The sequence below is a fragment of the Arachis stenosperma genome, chromosome 4 (genome assembly GCF_014773155.1).
Source record: "Arachis stenosperma cultivar V10309 chromosome 4, arast.V10309.gnm1.PFL2, whole genome shotgun sequence".
NCBI classification, from domain to species: Eukaryota; Viridiplantae; Streptophyta; class Magnoliopsida; order Fabales; family Fabaceae; genus Arachis; species Arachis stenosperma.
Window position 1 is genome coordinate 68,168,526 of NC_080380.1, and position 15,417 is coordinate 68,183,942.

General features: G+C 41.2%; 1 protein-coding gene across 1 annotated transcript; it reads left to right on the top strand.

Moving 5' to 3' along the window:
• Positions 1 to 5,873: 5,873 nt before the first annotated feature.
• LOC130975056 (uncharacterized) lies at positions 5,874 to 6,938 on the top strand. Its single transcript, XM_057899888.1, has one exon. It carries the CDS (start codon positions 5,874 to 5,876, stop codon positions 6,936 to 6,938), a length of 1,065 nt encoding a protein of 354 aa, XP_057755871.1.
• The last annotated feature ends 8,479 nt before the right edge of the window (positions 6,939 to 15,417 follow it).

Below are 15,417 nucleotides of genomic sequence, written 5' to 3' on the forward strand. Positions count from 1 at the left end.
AGAAGTGGTTGAAGAAGCCTTGTTAGAGGGATTACTGTCAGCACTCTCAGGTGTCTGATTCTCCTGGGGCGTTTGAACGCCAGGAGTGGATGAAGTTTGGGCGTTAAACGCCAACTTCTCCCCCTTTTCTGGCGTTTGAACGCCAGAACTGGGCAGGGAATGGGCGTTTAACGCCAGCTTTCCTCCCTGTTCTGGCGTTTGAACGCCAATAATATTCCTCTCTGGGCTCTTACTGTCCTCAGAGGGATTTTGAACAGTGGCTTGGTCATCCTCTGTCAACTGTTCCTTAATTGACTTCTTGCTCTTTTGAGCAGTGGCATTCAGTGTTTTCCCACTCCTCAGTTGAACTGCTTGACATTCTTCTGTTATTTGTTTAGATATTTGCTGTTTTGCTTGATTCAACTGCAGTTCTATGCTCTTGTTAGCAACCTTAGTATCATGGAGCATTTCTTTAAATTCTGCTAACTGTTCAGTCATCAGGAGTAGTTGTTGATTAAGCTCATTCATCTGTTCTTGAGGATCAGGATCAGTGACTACTGCCATGACCTCTTCTTGTGGAACGAATTCCTTGCTAGAATATAAGTATTGGTTTCTAGCAACAATGTCTATAAGCTCTTGAGCTTCTTCAATTGTCTTCCTCATGTGTATAGATCCACCAGCTGAGTGGTCTAAAGACATCTGAGCTTTTTCTGTGAGCCCATAGTAGAAAATGTCTAACTGTACCCACTCTGAAAACATTTCAGAGGGACATTTTCTTAGCATACCTCTATACCTCTCCTAGGCATCATAAAGGGATTCATTATCCTCTTGTTTAAAGCCTTGGATGTCCAGCCTTAGCTGTGTCATCCTTTTTGGAGGGTAAAAATGATTCAGGAATTTTTCTGATAACTGTTTCCATGTCTTTATGCTTGCTGTAGGTTGGTTATTTAACCACCTTTTTGCTTGATCTTTTACAGCAAATGGAAACAGTAACAGTCTGTAGACATCCTGATCTACCTCTTTATCATGTATTGTGTCAGCAATTTGTAAGAACTGTGCCAGAAACTCAGTAGGTTCTTCCTCTGGAAGACCGGAATACTGGCAATTTTGCTGCACTATGATAATGAGTTGAGGGTTTAGCTCAAAGCTGCTTGCTTTGATGGGAGGTATACAGATGCTACTCCCATATGCAGCTGTAATGGGGTTAGCATAAGACCCCAGAGTCCTTCTGGACTGATTAATTCCACTTAAGTCCATAATAGACAAAAGGGAAATGAGAGTAATTGCAAAGAGATGAATTTTGTTTATTTTTTATTATTTTTTTTTTGAAATAACCGAAAAATTAAAATAAAATAAAATAAAACAAAAGGAAAATAAAATAAAATTCGAAAATTAAGAATAAAATAAGATCAAAGCAAATTGGGAACTGAATCAATTAGTAAAGAAAAAGATTTTGAAAACAGCAATTAAGAAGATATGATTGAAAAAATTTTTTTATGAAAAAGATTTGATTCTTAAAAAGAGGAAAGAGAAAAACACAAAAAGACACCAAACTTAAAATTTTAGAAAATCAAACACTAATTTTTTTCGAAAATTTTAAAGGAAAAACACAAAGAGGACACCAAACTTAGAACTTTTATGAATCAAAAAGGGCTAAGAACATGCAAGAACGAAAATTTTAAAAGAAAAACAAACGCATGCAATTGACACCAAACTTAGAATATGAAACTAGACTCAACTAAAAAGACTCTAAACCAACAAAAATAATAAAAAAAAATCCTAATCTAAGCAACAAAATAAACCGTCAGTTGTCCAAACTCGAACAATCCCCGGCAACGGCGCCAAAAACTTGGTGCACGAAGTTGCAATAACACTTTTGCAATCCCGCACAACTAACCAGCAAGTGCACTGGGTCGTCCAAGTAATACCTTGCGTGAGCAAGGGTCGATCCCACGGAGATTGTCGGCTTGAAGCAAGCTATGGTTATTTTGTAAATCTTAGTCAGGATATCAGAAATTATCAGGATTGATTGTAAAAAGCAAAAGAACATGTAATGGTTACTTGTACTGCAGTAATGGAGAATGGGTTGAGGTTTGGAGATGCTCCATCTTCCGAATCTCTGCTTTCCTACTGTCCTCTTCATCAAACACGCATGTCTCCTTCCATGGCAAGCTCGTGTAGGGTCTCACTGTTGTCAGCAGCTACCTCCCATCCGCGCAGTGAAAGCTAATGCAAAGCACTCTGTCACAGTGCCGCCAATCACCGGTTTGGTTCCCTCCCCTACCGGAATAGAATCACTCTTTTGCGTCTGTCACTAACGCCCAGTAGGTTACAGGTTTGAAGCACATCACAGTCATTCAATCATTGAATCCTACTCAGAATACCACAGACAAGGTTTAGACCTTCCGGATTCTCTTGAATGCTGCCATCAGGTCCTGCCTATACCACGAAGATTCCGATTAAAGAACCCAAGAGATAACTACTCAATCTAAGATAGAACAGAGGTGCTTGTCAGGCACGTGTTCATGGTTGAGAATGATGATGATTGTCACGGATCATCACATTCATCCGGATTAAGAACAAGTGTTATCTTAGAACGGAAGCAAGCATGATTGAATAAGAAACAGTAGTAATTGCATTAATCCATCAAGACACAGCAGAGCTCCTCACCCCCAACCATGGGGTTTAGAGGCTCATACTGTGGAAAGAACGTGTATGAAATGTTATGAGGTCATAAGGTGCTGATTACAATGTCAAAAGGTCCTATAAGTAGTAAACTAGTATCCTAAGGTTTACAGAAATGAGTAAATGACAGAAAAATCCACTTCCGGGCCCACTTGGTGTGTGCTTGGGCTGAGCATTGAAGCTTTTATGTGTAGAGACGTTTTCTGGAGTTAAACGCCAGTTCTCATGCCAGTTTGGGCGTTTAACTCCAACTTTTAATCCAGTTCCGGCGTTTAACGCTGGAATTTCTGAGGCCGGATTGCTACGCGGGTTTGGGCCATCAAATCTTGGACAAAGTATGGACTATTATATATTGCTGGAAAGCCCAGGATGTCTACTTTCCAACGCCGTTGAGAGCGCGCAAATTGGGCTTCTGTAGCTCCAGAAAATCCACTTCGAGTGCAGGGAGGTCAGAATCCAACAGCATCTGCAGTCCTTTTCAGTCTCTGGATCAGATTTTTGCTCAGGACCCTCAATTTCAGTCAGAAAATACCTGAAATTACAGAAAAACACACAAACCCATAGTAAAGTCCAGAAAAGTGAATTTTAATTAAAAACTAATAAAAATATACTAAAGACTAACTAAAAGATACTAAAAACATACTAAAAACAATGCCAAAAAGCATACAAATTATCCGCTCATCAAACAACTAAACCCCTTTTATTGGGTTAGGGAGCTCTGCTGCAATTTGATGGATCAATATTACTTTTCATTCTTCTTCTTCTATCTTTTCTCTTGATTTTACTAGAAAGCTTTCAATCTTCATCCAATTGGGTAATTATCTTGGAAAAGAAACTATTCATATTTGGGTGTCTTCGGAACCTTGGAAGAGGAATGAAGGGATCATGCTAGAAATGCTTTCTCATGCTGGACCAAATTGGGTTTGGATGGATATGTGACTATAATCCTACCAATACTTGATTTGGGAATGCATGTGGTATAATCAGTGACCACACTTCATCTCTTCTCATGAGCAATTAACCAAGGAATTGGCTATTAATCAAGATTTGAGAGATTGGATTACCAAGGAATTGGAATTCGATCACTTAAGATTGCCAAGGAGATCAATGAATGCATTGATTGAGGAAGAGATGAAAATGAATTTGATCCGGAGAATGCAACATCTCCTAAGCCCAATGAACTCCCCATTTCTGATCTTACCCATTCTCTTTAATTTCTGCCATTTACTTTTATGAGCATATCCCCCATTCACATTTAAGATTCTGCCATTTACCTTCTGCCATTTACATTCAGCTCTTTATTTCTAGCATTTACTTATTCTGCTATTTACCTTTCTGCAATTTAATGTTCTGCAATTCTCAAGTGAAATTCTGGTTCGCTCAACTAAAACATTCCTCTAATTAAAGTTTCTTGATCAAATCAATCTCTGTGGGATTCGACCTCACTCTATAGTGAGTTTTTGCTTTACGACAATTCGGTACACTTGCCGAAGGGAGATTTGTTACTAGACGGATTTTCCATGCATCAAGTTTATGGCGCCGTTGCCGGGGATTGATTTTGTGTCAACAATGATTAAGTTGGAGGATAACTAGATTGAGCATTTTTTTATTTTGCTGATTTAAATTTCTGTTTGAGCAATTTACTTTCAGTTTTAGTTGTTTTCCTCCCATTCCTTTACCCTTTTATTCCAGTTGTTTATGATCTTTTTCACTCACCCACTAACTGTTTGATATATTGCATCACTCACACTAACAGCATTTTTTTTAGAATAGTTGCTGCATTTATTTTCTTGCTCGTGCCTTGTTGATTGTATGACAGGGAGAAGAAGCGGGGCTTCAACTTCCTTTGATTCTGAACCTGAGAGGACCTTCCTTAGATTAAGGAGGGAAGCAAGAGGATAAAGAGTAGTAGGTGCTGAGGAAGAGGAAGAGTACTTTGAACCCAACATGAAAGAGAATTTGGAGAACAACCATGAAGAGGAGGTTCATAATCAAGGCTATGCCAACCGTGCTGGGCAAGAAAGGAGGGTCTTAGGATCCTATATCAATCCTAATCCTGGAAACCGTGGGAGCAGCATTCAGAAGCCCACCATACATGCCAACAATTTTGAGCTAAAACCTCAGCTCATCACTTTTGTGCAGAATAATTGCTCATTTGGAGGAGGTGCTCAAGAAGATCCGAATCAACACCTGACCACCTTCTTAAGGATTTGTGACACAGTGAAGTCCAATAGAGTCCACCCGGATGTCTATAGGCTGCTCTTGTTCTCTTTTTCACTCAGGGACAAGGTATCCAAATGGCTTGAATCCTTCCCAAAAGAAAGCATGACAAATTGGGAGGAGGTAGTAAACAAGTTTTTCGCAAGGTTTTACCCCCTCAAAGGATAAATAGGCTGAGAACTGAAGTGCAGACGTTCAGACAGCAAGATGGGGAGACACTTTATGAAGCTTGGGAAAGGTTCAAAGACCTAACAAGGAGATGCCCACTAGAGATGTTTAATAAGTGGGTCCAACTTCACATCTTCTATGAAGGTCTCTCCTATGAGTCAAAGAAGGTTGTGGATCATTCATCAGGAGGCTCTTTGAACAAGAAGAAAACCATTGAAGAAGCCATAGATGTCATCGAAACAGTTGCTGAGAATGACTTCTTCTATGCCTCTGAAAGAAGTAACACTAGAGGAGTAATGGAGCTGAACCACATGGATGCACTGTTAGCCCAAAATAAGATGATCACCAAGCAGCTAGCAGATCTTACCAAGAAGGTGGAAGAAAACCAAGTTGCAGCAGCCATCACCTCATCACCAACTCAAGAAGGAGTAAACATAGGAGTTGAAGGTGACTAGGAGCAAGCCAACTATGTGGGAAACTCACCTAGACAAGTCCATGATCCATACTCCAAAACTTACAACTCTGGATGGAGAAATCACCCCAACTTTGGATGGGGAAATCAACAAGACCAAGGCCAAGATCAAAGACGTCTAAATCCCAGCAACATAGCTCACCAACATGCCACACCTAGACCATATCAACACTCACATAACAACCCCTCTCAACACCTATACCAAAGCCAACCTAACCATTCTCATTCCTCCAATCTCAACTCACCATCACCTTCTGATGACAGACTCTCAAGGATTGAGAACTTACTTGAGAGCATATGCAAAGAGATCCAAGACAGTAAAGCATTCCGAGAGGAAGTGCAGTCCAATATGCAGAATCAAGATGCTGTCATCAAGAAACTAGAGACACAAATTGGGTACCTATTCAAGCAGATTCCCAGCCACAACCTTTGCAGCGATACTCACTCAAACCAGAGGGAGGAGTGTCAAGCTATCACCCTCAGGAGTGGGAAGGAACTAAAGGAATCCTCCCAGAAACCACAAGAAGAGCGCTCGAATGAAAAAGAAGAAAAGCAAGATGGAGCTCAAGCTTCCATTTCAAGTTCGCAAAAAGAAGGAGGAATGCTGAAGCTAGACGCCCCAAGAGTCCCATACCCTCAGCAGTTGAGGAAGAAGGGGGATGACAACCAATTCTTGAGATTTTTGGAAATCTTCAAGAAACTACAAATCAACATTCCCTTTGCTGAAGCAATAGAACAAATGCCACTCTACGCCAAGTTTTTAAAGGAGCTAATGACTAAGAAGAGAAGCTGGAAGAACAACGCGACTGTGATTTTAACCGAAGAATGTAGTGCTATCATTCAGCATAAACTTCCCCAGAAATTGAAAGATCCTGGGAGCTTCCAGATCCCATGTATTATAGGGGAAATCACAGTAGAGAAGGCTCTATGTGACTTAGGAACTAGCATCAACTTGATGTCAGTAGCTATGATGAGGAAGATGAAGATCGAGGAGGCTAAACCAACAAAAATGGCCTTACAACTGGCAGACCGATCGTTCAAGTTCCCTCGTGGCGTAGTAGAAGATTTGCTGGCGAAAGTGGGAGATTTTATATTCCCAGCAGATTTTGTAGTGCTGGATAAGCAGGAGGAAGCCAAGGCCTCCATCATCCTGGGAAGGCCGTTCTTAGCCACTGCTGGAGCTGTCATTGATGTCCAAAAGGGTGATCTCACCCTAAGATTACACAATGAAAAGATGACAATCAATGTGTTCAAGGCCATGAGTTACCCACCAGAACAATTGAGGGAATGTATGAGGTTGGACTCACTTGAAGAGGAAATGCAGGAGAGTTTTGAAGAGGAAGAACCTGAAGAGTTAACAGAGGAGGAGTCAACATCTAGTGAAGAGGTTGCAACAATGGAGATTCGCATATAAGGTGCACAAAAGGAAGAGAATGAAAAGATAGAGGCACCCAAACTTGAACTCAAAGCACTGCCACCCACTCTCAAATATGCATACTTGGGAAAGAATGAAAGTTACCCAGTAATCATAAACTCATCCCTCAGCCAAGATTAGAGGATGAATTACTCCAAGTATTGCGAAAGCATAAGGATGCCATTGGATGGATGATGAGCGGATAATTTGTACACTTTTTGGCATTGTTTTTAGTATGTTTTGAGTATCTTTTATTTAGTTTTTAGTATATTTTTATTAGTTTTTAGTTAAAATTCACTTTTCTGGACTTTACTATGAGTTTGTGTGTTTTTCTGTGATTTCAGGTATTTTCTGACTGAAATTGAAGGTTCTGAGCAAAAATCTGATCCAGAGACTGAAAAGGACTGCAGATGCTGTTGGATTCTGACCTCCCTGCACTCGAAGTGGATTTTCTGGAGCTACAGAAGCCCAAATGGCGCGCTCTCAACGGCGTTGGAAAGTAGCCATCCTGGGCTTTCCAGCAATATATAATAGTCCATACTTTGCCCAAGATTTGATGGCCCAAACCTGCGTAGCAATTCGGCCTCAGAAATTCCAGCGTTAAACGCCGGAACTGGCATAAAACTTGGAGTTAAACGCCCAAACTGGCATGAAAGCTGGCGTTTAACTCCAGAAAAGGTCTCTACACGAAAATGCTTCATTGCTCAGCCCAAGCACACACCAAGTGGGCCCGGAAGTGGATTTTTATGTCATTTACTCATTCCTGTAAACCTTAGGTTACTAGTTTTACTATTAATAGGATCTTTTAAACATTGTATGAGAACCTTATGACCTCATGACATTTTTACACATCTCTTTGTGTACCTTCCACAGCATGAGTCTCTAAACCCCATGGTTGGGGGTGAGGAGCTCTGCTGTGTCTTGATGGATTAATGCAATTACTACTGTTTCTTATTCAATCATGCTTGCTTCCATTCTAAGATATCACTCGCTCTTAACCCGGATGAATATGATGATCCGTGACACTCATCATGTTCTCAACTATGAACGTGTGACTGACAACCACCTCCGTTCTACCTTAGATTGAGTAGATATCTCTTGGATTCTTTAATCGGAGTCTTCGTGGTATAAGCTAGAACTGATGGCGGCATTCAAGAGAATCCGGAAGGTCTAAACCTTGTCTGTGGTATTCTGAGTAGGATTCAATGATTGAATGACTGTGACGTGCTTCAAACTCCTGAAGGCGGGGCGTTAGTGACAGACGCAAAAGAATCACTGGATTCTATTCCGGCCTGATTGAGAACCGACAGATGGATAGCCGTGCCGTGACAGGGCATTAGGAATCTTTCCAATGAGAGGATGGGAGGTAGCCATTGACAATGGTGAAACCCTACACACAGCTTGCCATGGAAGGAGACTTGCGTGACTGAAGAAGAAGATAGTAGGAAAGCAGAGATTCAGAAAATGGAGCATCTCCAAAACCTCAATCTATTCTCCATTACTGCAAAACAAGTAATCAATTCATGTTCTTTTGCTTTTCACAATCAATCCTGATAATTTCTGATATCCTGACTAAGATTTACAAGATAACCATAGCTTGCTTCAAGCCGACAATCTCCGTGGGATCGACCCTTGCTCACGCAAGGTATTACTTGGACGACCCAGTGCACTTGCTGGTTAGTTGTGCGGGATTGCAAAAGTGTTATTGCAATTTCGTGCACCAAGTTTTTGGCGCCATTGCCGGGGATTGTTCGAGTTTGGACAACTGACGGCTTATCTTGTTGCTTAGATTAGGACTGTTTTATTTTTGTTGGTTTAGAGTCTTTTAGTTGAGTCTAGTTCATATTTTAAGTTTGGTGTCATTTGCATGCCTTTGTTTTTCTTTTAATTTTCGATTTTTGCATGTTCTTAGTCCCTTTTTGATTCAAAAAAGTTCTAAGTTTGGTGTCCTCTTTGTGTTTTTCTCTTTAAAATTTTCGAAAAAAAATTAGTGTTTGATTTTCTAAAATTTTAAGTTTGGTGTCATTTGTTGTTTTTCTCTTTCCTCTTTTCAAAAATCAAATCTTTTTCATAAAAATTTTTCAATCATATCTTCTTAATTGTTGTTTTCAAAATCTTTTTAATTAACTAATTGATTCAGTTTTCAATTTGCTTTGATCTTATTTTCTTTTAATTTTCAAATTTTTCATTTTATTTTCCTTTTATTTTTATTTTAATTTTCGGTTAACTCAAAAAAAAAAAAAAACAAAATTTATCTCTTTGCAATCATTATCATTTTCCTTTTGTCCATAATGGACTTAAGTGGGATTAATCAGTCCAAAAGGACTCTGGGGTCATATGCTAACCCCATTACAGCTGCATATGGGAGTAGCATCTGTACACCTCCCATCAAAGCAAGCAGCTTTGAGCTAAATCCTCAACTCATTATCATAGTGCAGCAAAATTGCCAGTATTCCGGTCTTCCACAGGAAGAACCTACTGAGTTTCTGGCACAGTTCTTACAAATTGCTGACACAGTACATGATAAAGAGGTAGATCAGGATGTCTACAGACTATTACTGTTTCCATTTGCTGTAAAAGATCAAGCTAAAAGGTGGTTGAATAACCAACCTACAGCAAGCATAAAGACATGGAAACAGTTATCAGACAAATTCCTGAATCACTTTTACCCTCCAAAGAGGATGACACAGCTAAGGCTGGACATCCAAGGCTTTAAACAAGAGGATAATGAATCCCTTTATAATGCCTGGGAGAGGTATAGAGGTATGCTTAGAAAATGCCCCTCTGAAATGTTTTCAGAGTGGGTACAGTTAGACATCTTCTACTATGGGCTTACAGAAAAAGCTCAGATGTCTCTAGACCACTCAGCTGGTGGATCTATACACATGAGGAAGACAATTGAAGAAGCTCAAGAGCTTATAGACACTGTTGCTAGAAACCAACACTTATATTCTAGCAATGAGTTCTCTCCAAAAGAGGATGTCATGGCAATAGTCACTGACCCTAGTCCTCAAGAACAGATAATTGAGCTTAATCAACAATTGCTCCTGATGACAGAACAGTTAGCAGAATTTAAAGAAATGCTCCATGATACTAAAGTTGTTAACAAGAGCATAGAACTGCAGTTGAATCAAGCAAAACAGCAAATATCTAAACAGATAACAGAAGAATGTCAAGCAGTTCAACTAAGGAGTGGGAAAACATTGAATAACACTGCTCAAAAGAGTAAAAAGTCAATTAAGGAACAGTTGACAGAGGATGACCAAACCACTGTTCAAAATCCCTCTGAGGACAGTAAGAGCCCAGAGAGGAATGTTATTGGCGTTCAAACGCCAGAAAGGGAAGGAAAGCTGGCGTTAAACGCCCATTCCTTGCCCAGTTCTGGTGTTCAAACGCCAGAAAGGGAAGGAAAGCTGGCGTTAAACGCCCATTCCTTGCCCAGTTCTGGCGTTCAAACGCCAGAAAAGGGGGAGAAGTTGGCGTTTAACGCCCAATCTTCACCCATTCCTGGCGTTCAAACGCCAAGGGAAGATCAGACACCTGAGAGTGCTGATAATTATCCCTCTAACAAGGCTTCTTCAACCACTTCTGTAAGGAATAAACCTGCAGCATCTAAGGTTGAAGAATATCAAGCCAAAATGCCTTATCCTCAGAAACTCCGCAAAGCGGAACAGGATAAGCAATTTGCTCGCTTTGCAGACTATCTAAGGACTCTTGAAATAAAGATTCCATTTGCAGAGGCACTTGAGCAAATACCTTCTTATGCTAAATTCATGAAAGAGATCTTAATTCATAAGAAGGATTGGAAAGAAACTGAAAAAGTGTTTCTCACTGAAGAATGCAGTGCAGTTATTCTGAAAAGCTTACCAGAAAAGCTTCAGGATCCTGGAAGCTTTATGATACCATGCACATTAGAAGGTGCTTGCACCAAGACAGCCCTATGTGATCTTGGGGCAAGCATCAATCTAATACCTGCATCCACTATTAGAAAGCTTGGGTTGGCTGGAGAAGTCAAACCAACCAGGATATGTCTCCAACTAGCTGATGGCTCCATTAAACACCCATCAGGCATAATAGAGGACATGATTGTCAAGGTTGGGCCATTTGCCTTTCCCACTGACTTTGTGGTGCTGGAAATGGAGGAGCACAAAAGTGCAACTCTCATTCTAGGAAGACCTTTCCTAGCAACTGGACGAACTCTCATTGATGTACAAAAAGGGGAAGTAACCTTGAGAGTCAATGAGGATGAGTTCAAGTTGAATGCTGTAAAAGCTATGCAGCATCCAGACACACCAGATGACTGCGTGGGCACTGACATTATTGACTCTCTGGTAGAAGAGGTCAATATGACTGAAAGCCTAGAATCAGAGCTTGAGGACATCTTCAAAGATGCCCAACCTGATCAAGAAAAACCAGAGGAAATAAAGGAATTTTCGAAAATTCCTCAGGAGGAGGATAAACCTCCCAAACCTGAACTCAAACCTCTACCACTATCTCTGAAATATGCATTTCTGGGAAAGGGTGACACTTTTCCAGTGATTATAAGCTCTGCTTTGAATCCACAGGAAGAGGAAGCACTGATTCAAGTGCTAAGGACACACAAGACAGCTCTTGGGTGGTCCATAAGTGATCTTAAGGGCATTAGCCCAGCTAGATGCATGCACAAGATCCTGTTGGAGGACAATGCCAAACCAGTGGTCCAACCACAGAGGAGGCTAAATCCAGCCATGAAGGAGGTGGTGCAGAAAGAGGTCACTAAATTACTAGAGGCTGGGATTATTTATCCTATTTCTGATAGCCCCTGGGTGAGCCCTGTCCAAGTTGTTCCCAAAAAGGGAGGCATGACAGTGGTTCATAATGAAAAAAATGAACTAGTTCCTACAAGGACAGTCACAGGGTGGCGCATGTGTATTGACTACAGAAGGCTCAACACAGCTACCAGAAAGGATCATTTTCCTTTACCATTCATAGACCAAATGCTAGAAAGACTAGCTGGTCATGATTATTACTGCTTTTTGGATGGCTATTCAGGCTACAACCAAATTGCAGTGGATCCTCAAGACCAAGAGAAAACAGCATTTACTTGCCCTTCTGGCGTGTTTGCCTACAGAAGGATGCCTTTTGGTCTGTGCAATGCACCTGCAACCTTTCAGAGGTGCATGCTCTCTATCTTCTCAGATATGGTAAAGAAATTTCTGGAAGTCTTCATGGATGACTTTTCAGTATATGGAGACTCATTCAGCTCCTGTCTTAACCACCTATCACTTGTCCTGAAAAGATGCCAAGAGACTAACCTGGTTTTAAACTGGGAGAAATGTCACTTTATGGTGACTGAAGGAATTGTCCTTGGGCACAAAATTTCAAACAGGGGAATAGAGGTGGATAAGGCAAAGGTAGAGGTAATTGAAAAATTGCCACCACCTGCCAATGTTAAGGCAATCAGAAGCTTTCTGGGGCATGCAGGATTCTACAGAAGGTTTATAAAGGATTTTTCGAAAATTGCAAAACCTTTGAGTAACCTGCTAGCTGCTGACACACCATTTGTGTTTGACACACAGTGTCTGCAGGCATTTGAGACCCTGAAAGCTAAGCTGGTCACAGCACCAGTCATCTCTGCACCAGATTGGACATTGCCATTTGAATTAATGTGTGATGCCAGTGACCATGCCATTGGTGCAGTGTTGGGACAAAGGCATAACAAGCTTCTGCACGTCATTTACTATGCCAGCCGTGTTCAAAATGACGCACAGAAGAACTACACAACCACAGAAAAAGAATTACTTGCAGTGGTCTATGCCATTGACAAGTTTAGATCCTATCTAGTGGGATCCAAAGTGGTTGTGTACACTGACCATGCTGCTCTTAAATACTTACTCACAAAGCAGGATTCAAAACCCAGGCTTATCAGATGGGTGTTGCTTCTGCAGGAGTTTGATATAGAAATAAGAGACAGAAAAGGGACAGAGAACCAAGTAGCTGATCATCTGTCCCGAATAGAACCAGTAGCTGGGACATCCCTCCCTTCTACTGAGATCTCTGAGACTTTCCCGGATGAGCAACTCTTTGCCATCCAGGAAGCTCCATGGTTTGCAGATATTGCAAATTATAAAGCTGTGAGGTTCATTCCCAAGGAGTACAGTTACATGCAGAGAAAGAAATTAATTTCAGATGCCAAGTACTACCTCTGGGATGAACCATATCTCTTTAAGAGATGTGCTGACGGAGTGATCCGCAGATGCGTACCCAGAGAAGAAGCACAAAGGATCCTATGGAACTGCCATGGATCACAGTATGGAGGACATTTTGGAAGTGAGCGAACAGCCACTAAAGTCCTCCAATGTGGTTTCTACTGGCCTACTCTCTATAAAGATTCCCGAGAGTTTGTGCGTAACTGTGACAGTTGCCAAAGAGCTGGTAACCTGCCTCACGGATATGCCATGCCTCAACAAGGGATATTAGAGATAGAATTGTTTGATGTATGGGGAATTGACTTCATGGGGCCATTCCCACCATCATACTCAAACACTTACATTCTGGTGGCAGTGGACTATGTATCTAAGTGGGTAGAAGCAATTGCTACACCCACTAATGATACCAAGACTGTGCTAAAATTCCTCCAGAAAAACATCTTCAGCAGATTTGGTGTTCCCAGAATACTAATCAGTGACGGGGCACTCATTTCTGCAACAAACAACTATACTCTGCTATGGTCAGATATGGGATTAGCCATAAAGTGGCTACTCCGTATCATCCACAGACAAATGGGCAAGCTGAAGTCTCTAACAGAGAGCTAAAGAGAATCCTAGAACGGACTGTGATGGCCCGGAGAAAGGATTGGGCAAAGAGCTTGGATGATGCTCTGTGGGCATACAGAACAGCATTCAAGACTCCTATAGGTACCTCTCCATACCAATTGGTGTATGGGAAGGCCTATCATTTGCCAGTGGAACTGGAACATAAAGCCTACTGGGCAACCAGATTCCTAAACATGGATGCACAGTTAGCTGGTGAGAAAAGACTGCTCCAGCTAAATGAGCTAGAAGAGTTCAGACTCAATGCCTTTGAAAATGCAAAAATTTATAAGGAAAAGGCAAAGAAGTGGCATGACAAGAAATTGTCAACCAGAGTCTTTGAGCCAGGCCAAAAAGTCTTGCTCTTCAACTCCAGGCTCAAGTTGTTTCCAGGAAAACTCAAATCCCGGTGGAGGGGTCCGTATGTGATCATAGGAGTGTCACCATATGGATATGTTGAGCTTCAGGATATTGATTCTGACAAGAAGTTCATTGTTAATGGACAGAGAATCAAGCATTATCTTGAAGGAAATTTTGAGCAGGAATGCTCAAAACTGAGGCTTGAGTGATCCTCAGCAGAGGTCCAGCTAAAGACAGTAAAGAAGCGCTTGCTGGGAGGCAACCCAGTCATTAGGAGGGTATATGATTAGTTCTTACAGAGGCAAGTATCAAAAATGAAGGAATTCACAGAGTTACAGAAGGATTCAGCTCAAAAAGCAGAGAAAATAAGCTTACTGGCGAAAAAACGCCAGTAAGGGGCATTTTGGGCGTTAAACGCCAGAATGGGTACCATTCTGGGCGTTTAACGCCAGGTGTGCAGCATCCTGGGCGTTTAGAAAAACGCCCAGTGATAAAGGATTTCTGGCGTTTAACGCCAGCCAGGGTACCTGGCTGGGCGTTAAACGCCCAAAAAGGGTAGCAAATGGGCGTTAAACGCCAGAATGGGTGCCATTCTGGGCGTTTAACGCCAGAAAGGTGGGGGGACCACAATTTCGTTTTCAACTCAAATTTTTTCAAACTTTCCTTTTCTTACCCAATCTCCTCTACATAAATGCACTTCAACCTTTCATCATTCACTTTCCAATCTTCACAAATCAAAACCATTCTTCAAATCTATCTCAAATTAATTCCATATCTCATTCAAAAACTCACTTTTTCTTCAAATTTTCTCCATATCTTCTCAAATTTCTCTCTTTTTTTTCGAAAACTCCCTCCCCACCTTATAAATACACGTTTGGCTCCCTCTTTCCATCACACCATTCGAATTTCCTCTTCCTCCCCCTCTCTTCTCTCCTTTCTTTTGCTTGAGGACAAGCAAACCTCTAAGTTTGGTGTGCTTTTCCGTGATCACTAAGCCAAGATTCATCAAGATCATGGCTCCTAAGGGAAAACAAACCAATTTAAGAGGAAAGAAAGAGACTACTCCAAAGAATCTTTGGAATCAAGAGAAGTTCTTAACCAAAGAACATGAAGACCATTATCACAAAATAATGGGTCTGAGGTCAGTGATCCCGGAAGTTAAATTTGATCTGAAAGAAGATGAATATCCGGGGATCCAAGAGCAAATTCGAAACAGAGGATGGGAAGTTCTAACCAATCCTGAGACAAAGGTTGGAAGGAACATGGTTCAGGAATTCTACTCAAATCTGTGGCTAACAGATAAGCACAGAATGACTGGAACTGCTTAC

Coding starts and splice junctions, on each gene's coding strand:
- LOC130975056 (XM_057899888.1), top strand. CDS start 5,874: ATGCAGAATCAAGATGCTGTCATCAAGAAACTAGAGACACAAATTGGG.